The 20,281-nt window shown below is 36.1% G+C and overlaps 1 protein-coding gene across 5 annotated transcripts in view; it reads left to right on the top strand.

Moving 5' to 3' along the window:
• Positions 1 to 12,257, top strand: part of ZNF569 (zinc finger protein 569) — a 67,765-nt gene extending 55,508 nt beyond the window's left edge. For all 5 annotated transcript variants that reach the window (XM_053670539.1, XM_037141863.2, XM_053670541.1 and 2 more), the window contains one exon: positions 8,690 to 12,257. In XM_053670539.1, the coding sequence (XP_053526514.1) occupies positions 8,690 to 10,512 (1,823 nt within the window). In that variant the 3' untranslated portion in view covers positions 10,513 to 12,257. The remainder of the gene's footprint in view (positions 1 to 8,689) is intronic.
• The last annotated feature ends 8,024 nt before the right edge of the window (positions 12,258 to 20,281 follow it).

Raw genomic sequence — 20,281 nt, 5'->3', positions numbered from 1 at the left:
ATAATTTCATAAAAACTACTTTTCATTTGAAAGCAACCATTCCTGATCTGAATACTCCTTTTTGAAAGATGTATTACTGTAAATTTTGTTTAGAATTAAAATTAGAAATGAAAGTTTTTCTCTTCTTCTCTGAGAAAAAAATCTTTACATCATTCTTTTTTATTTTGTATCTTTTAAATATAGTGTTTTCAGTGACACACTTATTGTATTTGCTTCTTCATGTTTGATGGTTTCTGAATACAAATTGAAATTGTAAAATCTTCTGATAATGTTATTGTCCAAAATTGGGTTGCTTGATTTTTTTTAATCCTCACCTAAGTACATTTTTTTCATTCTTTGTTTAGAGAGAGAGAAAGAAAGAGGAAGGAAGAGAGGAAGGGAGAGAGAGAAACATCCAAGTGAGAGAGAAGCATCAATTAGTCAACTATTGTATGCCACAAGACCAGGGATGATAGGCACCCAGATCAGAGATTGAACCCACAACCTAGGTATGTGCCCTGATCAGAATCAAATCCATAATGTTTCTGTCGTGGGAAAACCAACCAACTGAGCCACAGCAGCAGCCGGGGCAAGGTTGCTTTCTTATGAAGATTATTAGCATATACTTCTGGTGAGTGCCAATAGACATTATCAAGTGAGGACCAGTTGAAGGTCCTGATTTATTGTAGGAACCTCAGTTGAGTTTCTCTTTCTTATTGCTGGCCCAAGACTTATACTTCAGTTAACAGGGCTTTTGTTTGTATAGGTATTCAAGTCAGACCCATTCTCCAGCTTGTTTTCTAATTTCCTCTCTTAGATCTGATTTTGGCTAGTAGTTGTTTATTTTTGTTTTGTTAATTTTTGTGTGTATGGTGCTCAGGTGTGGTTGGTGAAGAGTACTGAGGTGCCCTTGGAATATTTATACCACTTCCTATAAGCCCAGTGATGCATCCTAATTTCTGTTTTATCCATTATCTTTCCGTTTTACAATGTGAGGTTACCCCACCATATTTTCAATACTAAAATTCCTAACTAGTGTCTTCTTTCCCTCACCACTTCCTGGTGTTTTTTGTATTAGATGGTTTTATTTTCTCTTCCATTTTCCCCCTTGTTTCTGCTAGTTAATTTTTCATCCCTGTTTACCTTCTCATTGTTTCTTCTTGAAGTATTTACATTTATATTTTGACATTCTGATTTATAGGTGCTGACTTCATTGTTTTTTTAATTCATGGCAATACAATTAATCAGGATTTTCATATCCTTGTATTTTTTGCTTGCTTTATATCATGCTTCTGTTATTTTTCCCTTGTAATACTTTTTTGTGAACATGTTTTATAAATTTTTCTTTATTTTGATTATTTACATTACTACAGACATTCCAATTTTCCCTCCTTTTGCCCGTCTTTCCCCTGCCCCCAGTCTCATTTCCTCTGGCCATCACCACACTGTGTCTGTGTTATGCATGTATCTTCGGCTAACGACAAGACCCTAGTAATACTTTTCATAGATGAATTCCAGCACCTTTTGATTTTTGAGTGAGAATAGTTCTTTTCTGACTTGCTTTAAAGAAGAATGATATTTGGTGAAGGAAAATGAGTGCTCCGATCTAGAGTAGGGATTAGCAAACTGGAATGTAAGCCAACCACTTGTTTTTGCAAATAAACTTTTACTGGAACACAGTCACATTCAATCATTGACATCTTATCTGTGGCTTTTTTCACATTACAACAGCAAAGTTTACTAGTTGCATCAAAAATTATATGGCCTACAACCCTGACCGGGGTTCAGCTGGTTGGGCATCATTCCACAAAGCAAAAGGTCGCTGGTTCAGTTCCCAAGCAGGGCACATGTTTGGGTTTCAGGGTCAGTGCCCAGTTTGGGTGTATATGAGAGAGAACTGATCAATGTTTCTCTCTCACATTGATGTGTCTCTCCCTCTTTTTCTCTCCTCCCCTTCCTCTCTCTCTAAAAATAAATAAATAAAATCATTTAAAATTATATGGCCTACAAAGCCTAAAATATTTACTATCTGACCCTTTAAGAAAAAGTTTGCCAATTCATTATATATGACTGTGCTTCATATTGAAGCCTCTTATTCTACATGTTTGTGTGTATAGAAGGATATTTAGGCTTTACTTATTTTCATTCAAAAAGGAAACTGCAGTTGCAAGCCTTCTCATAATTGAATCTTACACTCTAACCTCAGTAGACTTTCCTAAAGAGATAGTATGTCAGAATGTTTCCTTGTTCATTCCTGGCTTCTCTGACATCTTGGGATATATCAAATCTTCCTGCAGCTAATCTGTACTCTTGAATTTCAATGTTGTAATCATGAGATAATTAATTCTGCCCTTCAAGATGTGATCTACATTTTGACACAGTCAGCTGCTTGCTCTACCCAACATCTGCATGAATAGGTGTCTTATTTTAGAATCCTTCTTCCTCTGTCTCCGCCTCTACTGTATTTGTTAGCACTAGTTTATTTAATATAAATAAAACTCCATTCATCCCATAGGAACATTGAAGAATTGATGACTTTTCTTTCTTCTTGTTTATAGAGAGGAAAGGAGATTAGATAGTTTATAATTCTACTATCTTAAATCATGGAATCTTCTCTTTCACATTTGATATTTTGACCTTGCCCTTGGAATTTTTTTTCACTTCTCCTTGAATAGTACCTTGATGACCTAATCTTACCTCCTCCCTCAACATATTTTGCTTAATTGAGCTTCTTTTTCCCCAAAATGAAGTGAGCCAAAAGCTTAGTATTCTTCCTTCTTTATATTTATTGTCTGCAACCAAGTCTCTGTATTTACCTGGTTTACCTCTTCACAGGAATTTTCCCCTTAAGTTAGCCTCAGTCTAGGAGGGGGAGAAAACTTTATTTTCCCATCTTAAAGCTAAGCAGCAATACAAGACTATGTGTCTTCCCTTCAGAATGTAGACCTCACTTATTCTCTCTGTGCTTGAGCCAGTTCTTCTGTATTCTTCTGCCTGGTGTCCCTGAATCTAGCACCTTTCAACTATATTGCTTTGAGAGAAATCTTTCAACCTCTCTAGGGTAAAGCAGTAGTTTTGTGTTTGTTAGTTTATACCTTTTTCCTTATCTCATATTAGTGTGATTTTAGATAGGGTCAGAGATAAATTAATGTCTTTATTATATCATATTTAAGCTCAGTTTCTCACTCTTTGTTTTCCCTTCCACTCACTATACTTACTCCTTATCCAGTAATGCTAGGTAGGCTCTTTCAGTTTCATGTTCTAACCCTTTCACCTAATAGTTACCTTCCTGTTGTTTGTTCCCCCTTTTATTAATTACTGCATTACTCAAAATAATTTTATGTATTTACCTTTTAAATTATACAATACATGCTTATCTTACAAGTTTTTTTAAAGTACTGAAAGATATATATTGAAAAGTAATTAAACTTTTCTTAACAATTTTCCCTTGGGCTGTCCTGTAGTATGTGGGTTTTTCATATCTTATAGTAAAGATTTCACAACACGAGTCCAGCGGATATTGACACTACATTTATTAAAGCTGGGGACAATGAAATAAAGGAAGGACTTAGGATAGAAAAAGTAACAAGAGAGTGAGGAGAGAGCCTAGGCAGTGCTCTACTTTGGTTCCATAGAAATGTTATAGGAAAGGAGTGAGCCAAGGCTGGGCTGCTGTTAGCTCACTGAGAAGTGAAGGTCACAGATACAGAAGTAAGCCAAGGCAGGGCTTCTTTTAGCTCACTGGGAAGTCAGAAAAAAAGGGGGCCTTGGAGATAGGGTCACAGGGTAAGCCTAGGTTGAGCTGCCGCTGCCTGCTGCTACCCTGGCTGCAAGTCTCATGGGGCCCCTTAGAGTTTAGGAGAAAGTAAAAACTTCATGCCTGGGAAGGGGTATGGAATACGCTAGAGAGAGCCTGTGCTGAGTCTTTGTCCTAAGGGCTTTTTATCTTTTTTTTTTCCTGTGGTAGAGAATCTTAGGAGAGAATTTCAGCAGAATATTTATCAACTTTCCAGGTACATTTTTAATATGTTGTTGTTTCAAAATGAACACATGGGAAGTTTGGAATTATTCTCTGGTCTGCTATTTTGTTTTATTTTTATGTTGAGTCTGGCTCCCAGTGGTTTTGGTGGTGGTGTTGTTGTTATTTAGCTAGCACAAATGACATTAATTGGGCCTCTGTTCTTTATGTTCCCAGACCAAGGTGATATAAAGCATTCACTCTCAAGTGTCCCTGGTTAGGGGAGATAAGGTCGTTTGATTTACCAGCTGGCTGTAAATTACTGTTTGGCCTTGTTTAATTTTCTTGTCTCAGTTTCCCTATTCTAGTTGCCAGGAATTTTCTTAGCTTTTTGCTATCCTGTCACAGTGGAAACCCTAGCATCAGGAAACTGTAGTTCCTTTGAGCTATTACTTAATTGTATTTTCAAACATTCTTATTGAAACCACTTTAATTTATTAGGTTATCCTGTGATAATTGTCATCTTTGCTGTTGAATGTTCTTTTCCAAGAATGTGATATGCATTTTACCTTAGTTTTATAGGACTGCTATAAAAAAGTACCATAAACTGGGTGGCTTTAGAATAACACAAATTTATTCTACCATTTCTGAAGACTAGAAATACTAAGTGAAGGTGTCAGAGGGTTATGCTCCCTCTGAAACCTGTAGAAGGACACTTCCTTGCCCATTTCAGCTTCTGGTAGCCCCAGAAATTGTTTTAGCTTGTGACATAATAGCTACAGTCTGTCTTTACCTTCACAAGGCATTCGTCTTGTGTTCCTGTTTCTTCATGTATTATTCTTTTTATAAAAACACCAGTCATTTTAATTTAGGGGTTACCCTAGTCAACTATGACTATATCTTAACTTATTATATCTGTGATAACTCCATTTCTAAATAACTTCACATTCTGAGGTTCCAGGGGGTTAGGACTTCCACACATACTTTTGGGTGGGGGAGGGGCACATAGTTCAACCCATGGCACATCTGTATTTGTTCAAATCTGTGTGTGGATTTTAAAGTTTCCTTATAATTTTGGGACCTTTCTAGTTAAATTTATTCCATATTTTAATATTTTTATTACATTTACAAGTGTAATCCTCTGTTTTATTTTTGTAAATAGTTGTTTATATGAAGCATATTGAAACTGAATATTTGCTATATATGGTGAATTTAGTGAGTTTATTTTTATAATTATTTTTCAATTGACTCTCTTTGAAAATAATAAAAATAAAAGTTACAAGTTTATGTGGACTCTTAAATAAAAGTTAAAATAATCATATTAATCTGTTCTACCCATGAACATGGGATGTGCTTCCAGTTTTTCTATCTTCTTCAATTTCTTTCTTCAGTGACTTCTAATTTTCTCAGTAAAGGTATTTTACATATTTGGTTAGGTTTATTCCTACGTATTCTATTCTTTTTGAAGCAATTGTGAATGGGATTATTTTCTTAATTTCCCTTTCTATTAGTTTATTATTGGCATATAAAAATGCAACTAATTTCTGAATATTAATTTTGTACCCTGCTACTTTGTCGAATTGATTTATCAGTTCTAGTAGTTTCTTGATGGAGTCTTTGGTGTTTTCTATGCACAGTATCATGTCATCTGCAGGTAAAGGTAGTTTTACTTCTTGCCAATTTGGATGCCTCTTATTTCTCCTTCTCATTTGATTGCTGTGGCTGAAACCATAAAAACCCTAAAAGAAAACATAAGCAGCAAAATCTCAGAGATTGCTCATAGAAATTGTTTAGTGAATATCTCTCCCCAGGCAAGGAAAACAAAAGAAAAAATAAACAAATAGGACTTCATCAAACTAAAAAGTTTTTGCACAACAAAGGAAATCATCAACAAAATAAAAAGACAGCCAGAGAATGGGAGAACATATTTGCTGATACATCTGATAAGGGGTTAATATCCAAAATTTATAAAGTACTTACAAAACTCAACACCAAAAAAACCAACCCAATTAAAAAATGGGCAATGGACTTGAATAGAGAGTTCGCCAAAGAGGACATAGAGATGGCCAGTAAACATATCAAAAGATGCTCAACGTCACTAATCCTCAGAGAAATACAAATAAAAACCACAGTGAGATACCATCTCACACCTGTCAGAGTGGCTATCATAAATAAATCAAAAAATAATAAGTGCTGGCAAGGATGTGGAAGAAGGGGAACTCTTTTCTACTGTTGGTGGGAATGCAAACTAGTGCAGTCACTGTGGAAAGCAGTATGGAAATACCTCAAAAAATTAAACATGGATCTGCCTTTTGACCCAGAGATCTCACTTCTTGGAATATATCTGAAGGAACTCAAGTCACTAATTCAAAAGAAAATAAGCACCCCTATGTTCATTGCAGCATTATTTACCATCATCAAGATATGGAAGCAGCCCAAGTGTCCATCAGTAGACGAGTAGATAAACAACTGTGCCACGTTTACACAATGGAATTCTACTCAAAGAAAAACACACGAAAATTTTACCCTTTGCAAGATTATGTATGGACCCGGAGAACATTATGTTAAGTGAAATAAGCCAGTGAGAGAAAGACAAATACTGTATGATTTTACTCATATGGAATTTAATGAACAGATGAAACTAACAAGCAAAACAGAGACGGACTCATAGATGGAAAACACACCTCCAGGTAGTGGGGCAGGAGGGTAGTGGGGTAGAGGGATCAAGCCAAAAAGTAAAAGGACTCATGGACATGGACAACAGGGTGGTGATTTCTGGGGCAAGATGCATTTAAGGACACAAATGGTAATGGCAAAAATATAGTACATAGTATTTTAAAAAGGAAAAAAGTACATCTAGATTTAAAAAGTTAATATTTTTAAAGTTTTAGTTTTATTTTCATTGCCATGGGAATGATTTAATCATTAAAGTTTTTAATTGAGTTTATTCAGGTGACATTGGTTGACAAAAACCTACATGCTTTAAGTGTACATCTCAGTGAAACATCTGCATACAGCATTATGCAACAGTCACCCAAAGTGAAGTCTTTTTTTGTCCACATTTATCCCGTCTTTTCCCCTTATCACCTCCCCCAATCCCCTTTCCCTATCACCATACTGTTGTCTGTGTCTGTGTGTTTTATACATATTTTGCTTAATATCTTCACCTTTTCTTCACCTAGCCCTCTAACCCAGCTCCCCTGTCATAGCTGTCAGTCCATTCTATATATCTCTGCTTCTGTTTGTTTTGTTTGCTAAATTATGTTGTTCATTAGATTCCACAGATAAGTGAGATCATATGGTTTTTGTCTTTCTCTGACTGACTTACTTTACTTAGCATAATATTCTCCAGGTCCATCCATGCTGTTGCAAAATATAACATTTCCTTGTTTTTTAAAGGCAGAGTAGTATTACATTGTGTAAATATATCACACCACAGCTTTTTTTTTTAATCCACTTAACTACTGATGGGTACTTGGGCTGTTTTCATATCTTGGCTATTATAAATAATGCTCTAATGAACATAGAGGTACCTATATTCTCAAAAGTCAACTGACTCTTGATTTTGCAGGTAAATTGTTTTATTGTTGACAAATAATGTTAATTTTACCTTTGCTTTCCAACTTTGTACACCTTTTGTTTATTTAACTTACTGTTCAGTCCTGTAATAATAGTGGCATAGTACTCATCTTATTCCTGACTTTAATGTGCATGCTTTGGGAATTTTCCCATTAACTATGGTGCTTTTGTTTAAGTTGCACTGTACTTTATTTCTCAAGTTAAATAAAGTATTTAGTCCAATTTTAAGGTTATTTTTTAATGCAATACAAATGCTGAGTTTTGTCATCTCTTTAATATTTTTGGAAATCATTTCTTGATTTTTCACTTTTGACCAATTTACTGAGAGTAAATAATTTTTCTAATATTGAAACATACTTATATTCCTGGGAAAAAAAATCTGCTCATGTGTGATATATCTTATATTTAATGTGCTTTCTGGGTGCTTTATTTTTCTTCCAGGTCATTGTGATATTTTATGTAGAATTTTTACTTTGAAATTCCTGAGTGAAATTGGTACATAATTTGCTTTTTTTTTATTGTCATCTTCGTCAGGTTTTGGTATTAATATTTCTTATTTCACACACACACAAAAGTGAAAATTCTTTTTTTTTCTTTTGTAACATTTTGCACATTAGTGTTGTCTCAAATATTTGTTAAAATTCCATGTGAACCTCTGTTATTTTGTTTTTAGGGGATTTCTTTTTATGTTTTTCTGTTTATTTTATGGAAATTGGTCTACTAGATTTTCTATATGTTTTAGAGTCATTTTTGTCATTTACATTTTCTAGGAAATTATTTATATCAAACAATGTGCAATAATGTATTTTAGTAGAGTCCTAAATTTTATGATTTTTACTTCCTGTCTTTTTTCTTTATTATTATTTCTTCTTACTTTACTTGTAAATTCTGCATTTTTAATTTATTCAACAGTTAATCCATTTTCTCTCAGATCCCATTTAAAAGCAATCAAATCTGTTTGTATTCATAAATGTCTGCTTCTACTCATATTTACATTTCTGAAATTTTCTAAAACTTAGAAAATAGGAGGTATCTATACCTGGAATTTACTTAATAATGGGAAACTAGGCCTTAAGCCATGAATCAATCCTATAATAGCATGTTTTTGAAATCCTCTTGCTATTATAATATTGGAAGAATTTATAAGTAATATTTATTTGTATTCTGTTGTAGGAGAAATCTGCAGAATTGATGACCATCAGAATATACAGGACAAACTTTTGACACAACTTGAAGATAAGTTTATAAAAGCACTAACTGAAGAAAAATTCAGTAAATGTCATAAAAAAATTTCTGATTCATTTTCTCCAAATTCAGACTTTTTTTCTTCTAGTCACAACCTTCATGACTATAACTTATTTGGAAAATGTCTAGAATGTAATTTTGACTGTCAAAATAATGAGAGAATTCTTATAAAAAAGGAATACTGTGGATATAATGAACCCATAAAATCATCTGGCAATAGCTTATCAAATCTTGTAATAACCCCTTTTAAGTGTGATAATTGTGGAAAAGGATTTAGTCAAACCTTGGACCTAATCAGACACCTGAGAATTCATACTGGAGAGAAACCTTATGAATGTAAAAAATGTAGAAAAGCCTTTAGCCAGAAGGAAAACTTCCTAAAACATCAGAAAATTCACACTAGGGAACAATCTTATGAATGTAATAAATGTGGGAAAGCTTTCATTAAAGTGTCAAATCTCATTAGACATCAAATAATTCATACTGGAGAGAAACCCTATGCATGTAAAGAATGTGGAAAATTTTTCAGTCAGAAATCAAATCTCATTGATCACGAAAAAATTCACACTGGAGAGAAACCTTATGAATGTGATGCATGCAGAAAAACATTCAGTCAGAAGCAAAGCCTCATTGCACATCAGAAAGTTCATACTAGGGAGAAACCTTATGCATGTAATGAATGTGGTAAAGCTTTCCCCCGAATTGCATCTCTTGGTCTTCACATGAGAAGTCATACAGGAGAAAAACCTTATAAATGTGATAAATGTGGAAAAGCCTTCTCTCAGTTTTCCATGCTTATTATACATATGAGAATTCATACAGGTGAGAAACCCTATGAATGTAAAGAATGTGGAAAATCATTCTCTCAAAGCTCAGCCCTTACTGTACATATGAGGAGTCATACTGGTGAGAAACCCTATGAATGTAAGGAATGTGGAAAAGCCTTCAGCCACAAGAAAAACTTCATTACACACCAAAAGATTCATACTAGAGAGAAACCTTATGAATGTAATGAATGTGGGAAAGCATTTATTCAGATGTCAAATCTTGTTAGACACCAGAGAATTCACACTGGAGAAAAACCCTATATATGTAAAGAATGTGGGAAAGCCTTTAGCCAGAAATCAAATCTCATTGCTCATGAAAAAATTCATTCTGGAGAGAAACCCTATAAATGTAATGAATGTGGTAAAGCCTTCAGCCAAAAGCAAAACTTTATTACACATCAGAAAGTTCACACTGGAGAGAAACCTTATGATTGTAATAAATGTGGTAAAGCCTTCTCTCAAATTGCATCCCTTACTCTTCATCTGAGAAGTCACACAGGGGAAAAACCCTATGAATGTGATAAATGTGGGAAATCCTTTTCTCAGTGCTCATTGCTTAATTTACATATGAGAAGTCATACAGGTGAGAAGCCTTATGTATGTAATGAATGTGGAAAAGCTTTCTCTCAAAGAACTTCCCTTATTGTACATATGAGAGGTCATACTGGTGAGAAACCCTATGAATGTAATAAATGTGGAAAAGCTTTCTCTCAAAGCTCATCCCTTACTATACATGTACGAGGTCATACAGGTGAGAAACCCTTTGACTGTAGTAAATGTGGAAAAGCCTTCTCTCAAATCTCATCTCTTACACTTCATATGAGAAAACATACAGGTGAGAAGCCTTATCATTGCGATGAGTGTGGTAAGGCTTTCAGTCAAAAGTCACATCTTATTAGACACCAGAAAATTCATACTTATTAGAAATAGAAACCTTATCAATATTGTGAATATGGAAACACCTTCAGAAGGAATTAGCACCTTCTAACATATTACATAATTGATTCTAGAGCCAAAAACTGCATATGGGAAAGCTTTTGAAGAAGTCACACATTTGTGAAATATGAGAATTACTGCCAAGGTTACAAATTGTGTAGTGAAAAAGCTGATTATCCAAAACTTTTAGCAGATATCTATTGCTATTTATTAATCATTCGCAGTAAAGCTTAAAACAAGTTATTTTCTGTCAGCTTATCAACATGATACTTGAGCTCCTAGCCAATGTATTATCAAGAAAAAGATTGAAGGGGAAAAGAAACTATAAAAATAAACTTTAATATGAGAAATAATTAGAAAATGTATTGATATAAAATATCTAGAAATAGACACAATGAATATTATGTATCACATTTTGAAGAGCATTAGATAATGCTAAAATTTTGGAAAAATACCATGGAAAAGTCTTGGCATTATAAACAATATTTTTTCTTACAAATCTCTAACATACTTGTAAAGTACTTTTACTCAGAATTTTCATTAGTTATAATTTAAAAATTTTACAAGCTGATTCAAAATTTTATATTGGAATGTAAAGTACTGTAAGTAGCTGAAGAAAATGTTAAAAACAAAAAAAGAGAAAATAGTCTACTAGATATCACATACTTTATTTAAAACTGCATCATTTAAACAATGTGTTCTTGATGAGTAAATCACTAGGAACAAATTGAGGATTGAAGAAAAAAGATATGTGGATTTTGTGTATGACAGTGCTATGGAAATCATTGGAGAAGGAATGGCCTATTGGAAAGTGGAAGATTAATATAAACAAGAAACATTAGCTCTCTATACCATATATAAAAGTAAAATTCAAATAGATTAAAGAACAATATAAAAAACAAAATTCTAAAACTATGATGAAAATATAATGTATTTATTACTATAGAGTAACAGGATATTTTTTAAAAAACACATGAAACAATTCTATTTTGGTGTATTGTTTTCAGAGGCACCCAAATATGTGTTCAAAAACTATATATGTTCACTGTGTTCTGTTATGGTATATTGTCATATTAGCACCAATATATATGCACAAAGAGATACATATTTACTGTATTATGCTTTGTATTACTATAAATTGGGCATAGCATAAATTTCTATGGTATAGAGGTAGATCATTATGATGTGATTACTTATTTGATATAATACAGTATTTACAGAACGCAAATTTGACATAGTTGCCTGGATAGTTTACAACATAAAAGGAGTAAAAAGCAAAGTGTACAATAAAATATGATACATTTGTATCAATATAATAAAATAATGCAGAGAATGGTACTGTGTATTGATGATGGATCCATATATTACTGTGGTTTCTACTTTTAGGGCATGGGAAAGGTAGGGAGGGAGTAGTTACATTTACCTGTAATAGTTCTTAAAGAATTAAAGCAAATATGACAGTGGTAACAAATCTGGTTGTGAAAATTCTATTGCTTTTTTTGTACTATTTCTTGCTTTTGTTTATTACCTATTCTAAAAAATAAATTGAGTTGGTACAGGAAACCTGGACCCATGTAAATAACTTTTAAGTGGATTCTTATTTTTATCAGATACTAACATTTACAGAGACTTCCTTTTGCTAACACGCAAAATGAACCTGAATTAAGATAATGCTTTGCTTACTGTGTCCTCATAATTTGAATTAGGATAATAAAAATAAGCGGTATATTGCATTTGTCATTGCCATCTGATTTTTAACTTAATTTTTATTTCAAATACTATTTTTCCCAGTTAAAAGTAGTAAAATAGCAAAATAAATATTCAGTATTTGGGATAACTGACACTCTAGTTGAAAAAAATTTGAATGCATTGGGTTAGTTTCAGATTGAGTGGAAAAATCATCCATGCATACTATAATATGTGATTAATGTTCTAACAAGTCAAGCCCAAGTATAGTATCTCACATCAGAGCAGCAGCAATTCCAATGTACCCAAAAGGTTAGATGGGTCAGGGGAGAGCAAAAGCAGAAAAATGAGGATAACTATAGCTGAACAACAATAAAACAACAAAATAAGACTTCCAGCCAAGATGGAGGCATAGGTACACACACTGTGCTTCCTTGCATAACCAAAATAAGGACTACAACAATTTAGAAACAAAAACAACCAGTACTGACAGAAAATTGAACTGTATGGAAGTCCAAAAACTAAGAATTTAAAGTAGACTCATTCATCCAGACCAGTAGAAGGGGCAGAGTCCAGTGGCCAGGCGGAGAGGGGTTGCAGCAAAATGGTGGCTAGTGGACCCCAGGCATGCAAGGCAGCAGCTGGTGGACCAAGCCAGGCAGCAGATTGTAGAGGGGCATGCCGCACAAAGCAGCTGGCACACCAGGCGGTCCCACATTCTCGTGCAGATAAACCAGGCAAAACTGGGGAGCAACAGACCACACAACCCAGGGACCCAGTGTGGGGAAATAAAACCTCAAAGCACAGTCTGAAAACAACTGTGGGGGTTGAGGTGCCAGGAAAAATTCCCAGCCTCACAGGAGAGTTCATTGGAGAGACCCACAGGGTCCTGGAATGTACACAAACCCACCCACATGGAAATCAGCACCAGAAGGGCCCAATTTGCTTGTGGGAAGTGGGGGAAGTAACTGAAATCCATCAGAGAGCAGAGCAAGCACCACTGTTCCCTCTTGGACCCCTCCCCCACATACAGCGTCACAACCTAGCCACTGGGTTGCCCCACTTGGTGAACACCTAAGGCTTCGCCCCTCATACATAACAGGCACAGCAAGACAACAACAACAAAAAATGGCCCAAATGGAAGAACAGATCACAGCACCAGAGTAAATACAACTAAGTGACAAAGAGATAGCCAACTTATCAGATGCAGTTCAAAACACTGGTAATCAGGATGCTCACAAAATTGGTTGAATTTGGTCGCAAATTAGATGAAAAAGTGAAGGCTACACTAAGTGAAATGAAGGAAAATGCACAGGAAACCAATAGTGATGGGAAGAAAACTAGGACTCAAACCAACCGTGTATACCAGAAGGAAGGAAGAAACATCCAATTGGAAAAGAATGAAGGAACAAGAATTCAAAAAAATGAGGAGAGGCTTAGGAACCTCCAGGACATCTAAACATTCCAACATCCAAATTATATGGATACCAGAAGGAGAAGAGGAAGAGCAACAAGTGGAAGAGTTACTTGAACAAATAATAAATTAGAACTTCCCCAATCTGGCAAAGGAAATAGACTTCCTTTGGGAGACTACTCCTTAAGAAGTCCAAGAAGCTCAGACAATCCCAAAGAAGCTGGACCCAAGGAGGAACGCACCAAGGCACATCATAATTACATTACCCAAGATGAAAGATGAGAGAATCTTAAAAGCAGCAAGAGAAAAGGAAAGAGTCACCTACAAAGGAGTTCCCATAAGACTGTCAGCTGATTTCTCAAAAGAGACCTTACAGGCAAGAAGGGGCTAGAAAGAAGTATGCTAAGTCATGAAATGCAAGGACCTACATCTAAGATTGCTCTGTCCAGCAAAGCTTTTATTTAGAACAGAAGGGCAGATAAAGCACTTCTCAAATAAGGTCAAGTTAAAGGACTTCGTCATCGCCAAGCCCTTATTATATGAAATGTTAAAGGGACTTATCTAAGAAAAAGAAGATAAAAAACATGTACAGTAAAATGACAGCAAACTAACAGTTATTAACAACCACACCTAAAACAAAAACAGAAACAAACTAAGCAAACAACTAGAACGGGAACAGAACCACAGAAATGGAGATCACATGGATGGTTAGCAACAGGGGAGTGGGAGGAGGAAAGAGGGGGGGAAAGGTACAGAGAATAAGTAGCATAGATGGTAGGTAGAAAATAGACAGGGAGGGCAAGAATAGTATGGGAAATGTAGAAGCTAAAGAACTTATGACACATGGACATGAACTAAAGGGGGCGGATATAGGTGAGGGGTCATGTACCTGAGAGGGGAGTGAAGTGGGGAAATGGATCTACTGTAATAATATAGTCAATAAAATATATTTAAAAAAAACAAAATAAGGTTTCTGGAGCCTTAAATTAAGATGCAGATGCTAGTGGTTTTATATGTATCAGGTAAGGGCCCAGTGGATGTGAAAGGTCATTGCCACAGCTCCTTTATAATATATTGAGGACTTTCAAATATTTTGGAGCTTCAAATTTCCTTTTGTGTGAACAGCCCATTCATATATTTTGATTATATTTTCTCTACTGGGACTTTAAAAATGTTTAGAATTAGAACTAATCAACAAAACAAACAAGCAAAATACAACCAGAGACACTGAAATGAAGAATAAACTGACAGTAACCAGAGGGGAGGGATAATCAGGGAAAATAGAGAAGGGGCCATCAAGTAACATGCACAAAGGACACATGGACAAAGCCAAGGGAGGTGGGTTTGAGGGTGGGAGGTGAAGATGGTTGGGGTGGGGGTGTGGTGGTGGTGGGCAATGGAGATAACTGTACTTGAACAAGAATTAAAAAACATTTTGAAAATACAGAGGAATTTGACAAAAAAAAAGTAAGTATGGATTTATGGAAGTTACAGAAAAAATATCCTATGGTTCTATTTAGTTGGTGTGCCTTACATTCCATTTTCTCTATTGGTAACATCTTGTATAACTACAGTACAGTAGTAGTTATACAAGGTGTCGGCTTGTATAACTACTATACTAGTTAAAGTGTCGGCTTTGGCACTGGAATGATCCACAGGACTTATCATATTTCACTAGTTTTACATGCACCGGTGTATGTGTCTATGTAATTCTAGATAATTCTATCTTATGAAATTTGTGTAACTACAATCACAATAAAAATATAGAACTTCTGACACCAGAAAGACCCCTTGTTCTACCCCTTTGTAGTAACATCCGTTCTTTCCTCTCCCTGCTTCCCACTCAACCCTGGCAACCACTAATCTGTTCTTGATCATTTTGTCATGTCAAGAGTATTTTATAGATGGAATTATACACTACATTTTGAGATAGGCTTTTTATGCTCAATATAATTCCCTTAAGATACATCCCACTTTTTCAGGTGCAATAATTTGTTGCTCTGAAGAGGGGGTTATTTTTTTTTATTTAATAATTTTCTATGGTATGGACAATTTTACTGTGGTTTCTTTAATTATTCAGGCACTGGATGAAATTTGGGTTGTTTCCAGTTTGGGGTTATTACAAATAAAACAACTGTAAACATTTGGCCAATTTCACTTTTGAAAAGATATCCACAGGAAATAAACAACTCCCCCCCCAAAAAAAAAACTGTGGAAGAAATAACTGCACCTCTATGTTCATACTAGCATTTATATAACTAAGAAATTGAAAAAACCTAAGTATCTAATGAATGAAAGGATAGAGAAGAATGAATATAGTAAAATATTCAGCCATAAAAAGGACATTTTGCCATTTTCTGATGTGAATGGACTTTGAGGGCATTATGTAAAGTGAAAAAAATGCAAATATTTTATGATATCACTTATATGTGGACTCTAAAATCAAAGACAAGTAAAGAAACAAAGCTCATAGAAAAAAAGATTATATTCATGGTTACAAAGGGTGGGAATAAAGCAGGGGGAGTTGGATGAAGGAGGTCAAAATATACAAACTTCTACTTAAAGGATAAATAAGTACTAGGGATATAATGTATATCATGATAACTACATTTTACACTGCTATATTTAAAAGCTCCTGAAGAGTAGATCCTAATAGTCCTTACTACAAACACTTTTTTTCTTTTTTCTGTTTCTTAAACCTACATGAGCTGATGAATGTTAACAAAACATATTGTGATAATCATTTCACAATATGTACAGTGCAAGTCAATATGTACAATGCAGGTCATTATGTTGTATACCTTAAAAATACATAGTGCTATATGATAATTATACCTCAATAAAACTACAGAGATAAAATTCCAGTTCTCTAGTTAATAATCCAGGTAGATATAAACATTTACAGTAGATATTTTAAGGTTTTTTATTTTAATTAAATATGTTGGATGACATTAGTTAATAAAATTATATGTTTCGAATGTACTATTTTATGATATTTGCTCTGTACATTGGATTGTGTGCCTACCACCCAAACTCAAATCTTTCCTCCACCCTCTTCCACCCACTGCACCTCCACCCTCCTACCTTCTGGTAACCACCATACTATAGTCTGTTTCTTTTTTCCTTTTCTTCTTTTTTATTGTTGTTCAAGTATAATTGTCTCAATTTTCCTACCACCACTTTCCCCTACCCACTCCCACCTCCCACCTTCAATCCTTCCTCCCTTTGGTTTTGTCCATTCTCCCTTTATACATGTTTCTCAGTGACCTTTCCCTTTCTTTCACCTATTATCCCCCTCCTCCCTCCCCTCTGGTTATTGTCAGTTTGTTCTTTATTTCAATGTATCTGGTTGTGTTTTGCTTGCTTGTTTTGTTGATCTCACTATAGGTGAGATCATGTGGTATTTGTCTTTCACTGCCTGGCTTGTTTCACTTAGCATAATGCTCTGCAGTTCCATCCATGCTGTCATGAAGGTTACGAGCTCCTTCTTTCTGCTGCACAGTATTCCATTGTATAAATATACCAAAGTTTTTTGATCTATTCATTTACTGATAGGCATGTAGGTTGCTTCCAGCAGCACCTGGCTATTGTAAATTAGCATGTAGGTTGCTTCCAGCAGCACCATAGCAGCACCTGGCTATTGTAAATTGTGCTGCTGTGAACATTGGGATGCATAGGTTCTTTTTAATTGGCATTTCAGGACTCTTATGGTATAATCCCAGCAGTGGAATTTGTGGGTCAAAAGGCAGTTCCATTTATAGTTTTCTGAGGAAATTCCATACTGTTTTTCACAGTGGCTGCACAAGTCTGCATTCCCACCAAAAATGTACTAGGGTTTCCTTTTCTCCACAATCTAGCCCACACTTATTGTTTGTTGATTTGTTTATTGTAGGATACCATTCTGTGTGCTGTGGGCCCAGCTCCCAGTGGAAAGCAAGGTCTGATGCACAGGACCCATGCCCACGGATAGGTTCTCCCATGGGGAATCAGTCCTGCATTGCTCCTAGACTGCTATGAGACTTGCTTTTGCTAAAACTCCCTCACCCTGAATTGAGATAGCAAGTGCTTACTGTAACTTCCTAAAATCCATGCTAAACCTTCCAAGGATAAGTGTAACCAGTTCAACCACTTTTCCCTTTGCATTTGCAAATATCCTTCTTCTATGATGTGATTATCAACATCGTCTACTTTGTCTTCTATAAAAGTTAACCACTTAAAGCAAACCTCATAGTAAATGAGGGCCATCATGTAATTTGCCCAGAAAAGAAATAAAGGGCTGTCGTAGAAACGGCCAAGGCTTCTTCTCCTCTTGAGGGAGAAGCCATGTTGCCCCTTTTCCTTCACAGGACTCGGTAGTCTGTGTGAATTTCTCGTTCCTCATCCACAATGTGGTGGACTCCAGGAGTCGGGGTTCCCATCAGTTTACGATAGCCATTCTGACTGATGTGAAATGGTATCTCATTGTGGTTTTAATTTGCATCTCTCTGATGGCTAGTGATGCTGAGCATCTTTTCATTTGTCTCTGGGCCCTCTGGATCTCCTACTTGGAGAAGAGTCTATTCAAGTCTTTTGTCCATTTGAAAAATATATACTTTATTGATTATGTTATTACAGTTGTCCCATTTCCCCCCTTTTATTCCCCTCCACCCTGCACATCCCCCACCCACATTCCCCCTTTAGTTCATGTCCAGGTGTCATACGTTCTTTAGCTTCTACGTTTCCCACATTACTCTTGCCCTCCCCACTGTCCATGCTACTTATTTTCTGTGCCTTTTCCCCCTTCTCCTCCTCCCACTCCCCTCTTACTAACCCTCCATGTGATCTCCATTTCTCTGTTTCTGTTCCTGTTCTAGTTGTTTGCTTAGTTTGCTTTTGTTTTAGGTGTGGCTTTTAATAACTGTGAGTTTGCTGTACTTTCACTGTTCATATTTTTTATCTTCTTTTTCTTAGGTAAGTCTCTTTAAAATTTCATATAATAAGGGCTTGGTGGTGATGAACTCCCTGAATTTGATCTTATCTGGGAAGCACTTTATCTGCCCTTCCATTCTAAATGAAAGCTTTGCTGGATAGAGCAATCTTGGATGTAGCTCCTTGCCTTTCATGACTTGGAATACCTCTTTCCAGCCCCTTCTTGCCTGTAAGGTCTCTTTTGAGAAATCAGCTGACAGTCTGATGGGAACTGCTTTGTAGGTAACTGTCTCCTTTTCTCTTGCTGCTTCTAAGATTCTCTCCTTCATTTTAATCTTGGCTAATGTAATTATGATGTGCCTTGGTGTGTTCCTCCTTGGGTCCAGCTTCTTGGGGACTGAGCTTCCTGGACTTCCTGGAAGTCTATTAATTGCCAGATTGGGGAAGTTCTCCTTTATTATTTGTTCAAGTAACTTTTCCACTTGTTGATCTTTCTCTTCCCTTTCTGGTATGCCTATAATTTGGATGTTGGAACATTTCAAGATGTCCTGGATGTTCCTAAACCTCTCCTCAGTTTTTTGGATTCTTGTTTTTTCATTCTCTTCTGTTTGGTTGTTTCTTTCTTCCTTCTGGTCCATTCCATTGGTTTGAGTCCCAGTTTTCTTCTCATCACTATTGGTTCCCTGAGCATTTTCCTTCATTTCACTTAGTGTAGCCTTCATTTTTTCATCTAACCTGTAACCAAAACCAACCAATTTTGTGAGCATCCTCATCACCACTGCTTTGAACTGTGCATCTGATAGGTTGGCTATCTCTTTGTCGCTTAAAAGTATTGGCTTTGGGGCTTTGATTTGTTCTTGCATTTGAGCCTTTGGTTTTTTTTTTTTTTTTGATCTGGTCACGCCTGTTGTATAGTGAGTGGTGAAGCCTTAGGTGTTCACCAAGGCGGGCAACCCAGTGGCTAGATTGTGATGCTGTATGTGGGGGCAGGGTCAGACAGGCAACAATGGTGCCTGCTCTGCTCTCTCTCAGATTTCAGTCCCTTCTGTCGATTCCCACAAGCAAACTGGGCCCTTCTGGTGCTGGTTCCTGCGTGCATGAGCTTCTGTACGTTCTAGGATCCTGTAGGTCTCTCCAACGAACTCTCCTGTGAGTCTGGGCGTCTCTCTCCCCACCTCAACCTGCACAAGTGTTTTCAATTGGTGCTTTTAGGCTTTATTTCCCAGCTCTGGGGCCCTGGGTTGCATAGTCTGTCTTGCTGCCTTTTTCCACCTGGTTTATTTTCACGCAAACATGTGACCACAGTCTGCTGGCCACCTTTTGCACCTCACTGGGTCTGCTCATTGCCTCCCTGCATCTGGGTTCTGCCAACCATCGCTTTTTCCTGTTGAAACCCCTCTTGGCTGGCCGCCAACTCTGCCCCTCTTACAGGTCTGGATTAATGGTTTTGGACTTCTGTACAGTTCAATTTTCTGTCTGTTGGCTGTTTTTTTTTGTTTGTTTCTAAATTTTAGTTGTCTTTCATTTTGGTTGTGCTACAAGGCACAGCATGTCCACCTGTACCTCCGTCTTGGCTGGAAGTGAGCAAAGACCTTTTAATTAAATGGCAACCATACTTTAATTAAATTTTGGTTGTGCTAGGAGGCACAGTGTGCCCACCTACACCTCCTTCTTGGCCGGAAGTGAGCAGAGACCTTTTAAATTAAATGACCTTTTAATTAAATGGCATACTCAGATTACTTTTACTCC

The sequence above is a fragment of the Artibeus jamaicensis genome, unplaced genomic scaffold (assembly GCF_021234435.1).
Source record: "Artibeus jamaicensis isolate MK-2021 breed Jamaican fruit bat unplaced genomic scaffold, CSHL_Jam_final contig_589, whole genome shotgun sequence".
Taxonomy (NCBI): domain Eukaryota; kingdom Metazoa; phylum Chordata; class Mammalia; order Chiroptera; family Phyllostomidae; genus Artibeus; species Artibeus jamaicensis.
This window is presented reverse-complemented; position numbering and strand designations above follow the sequence as displayed.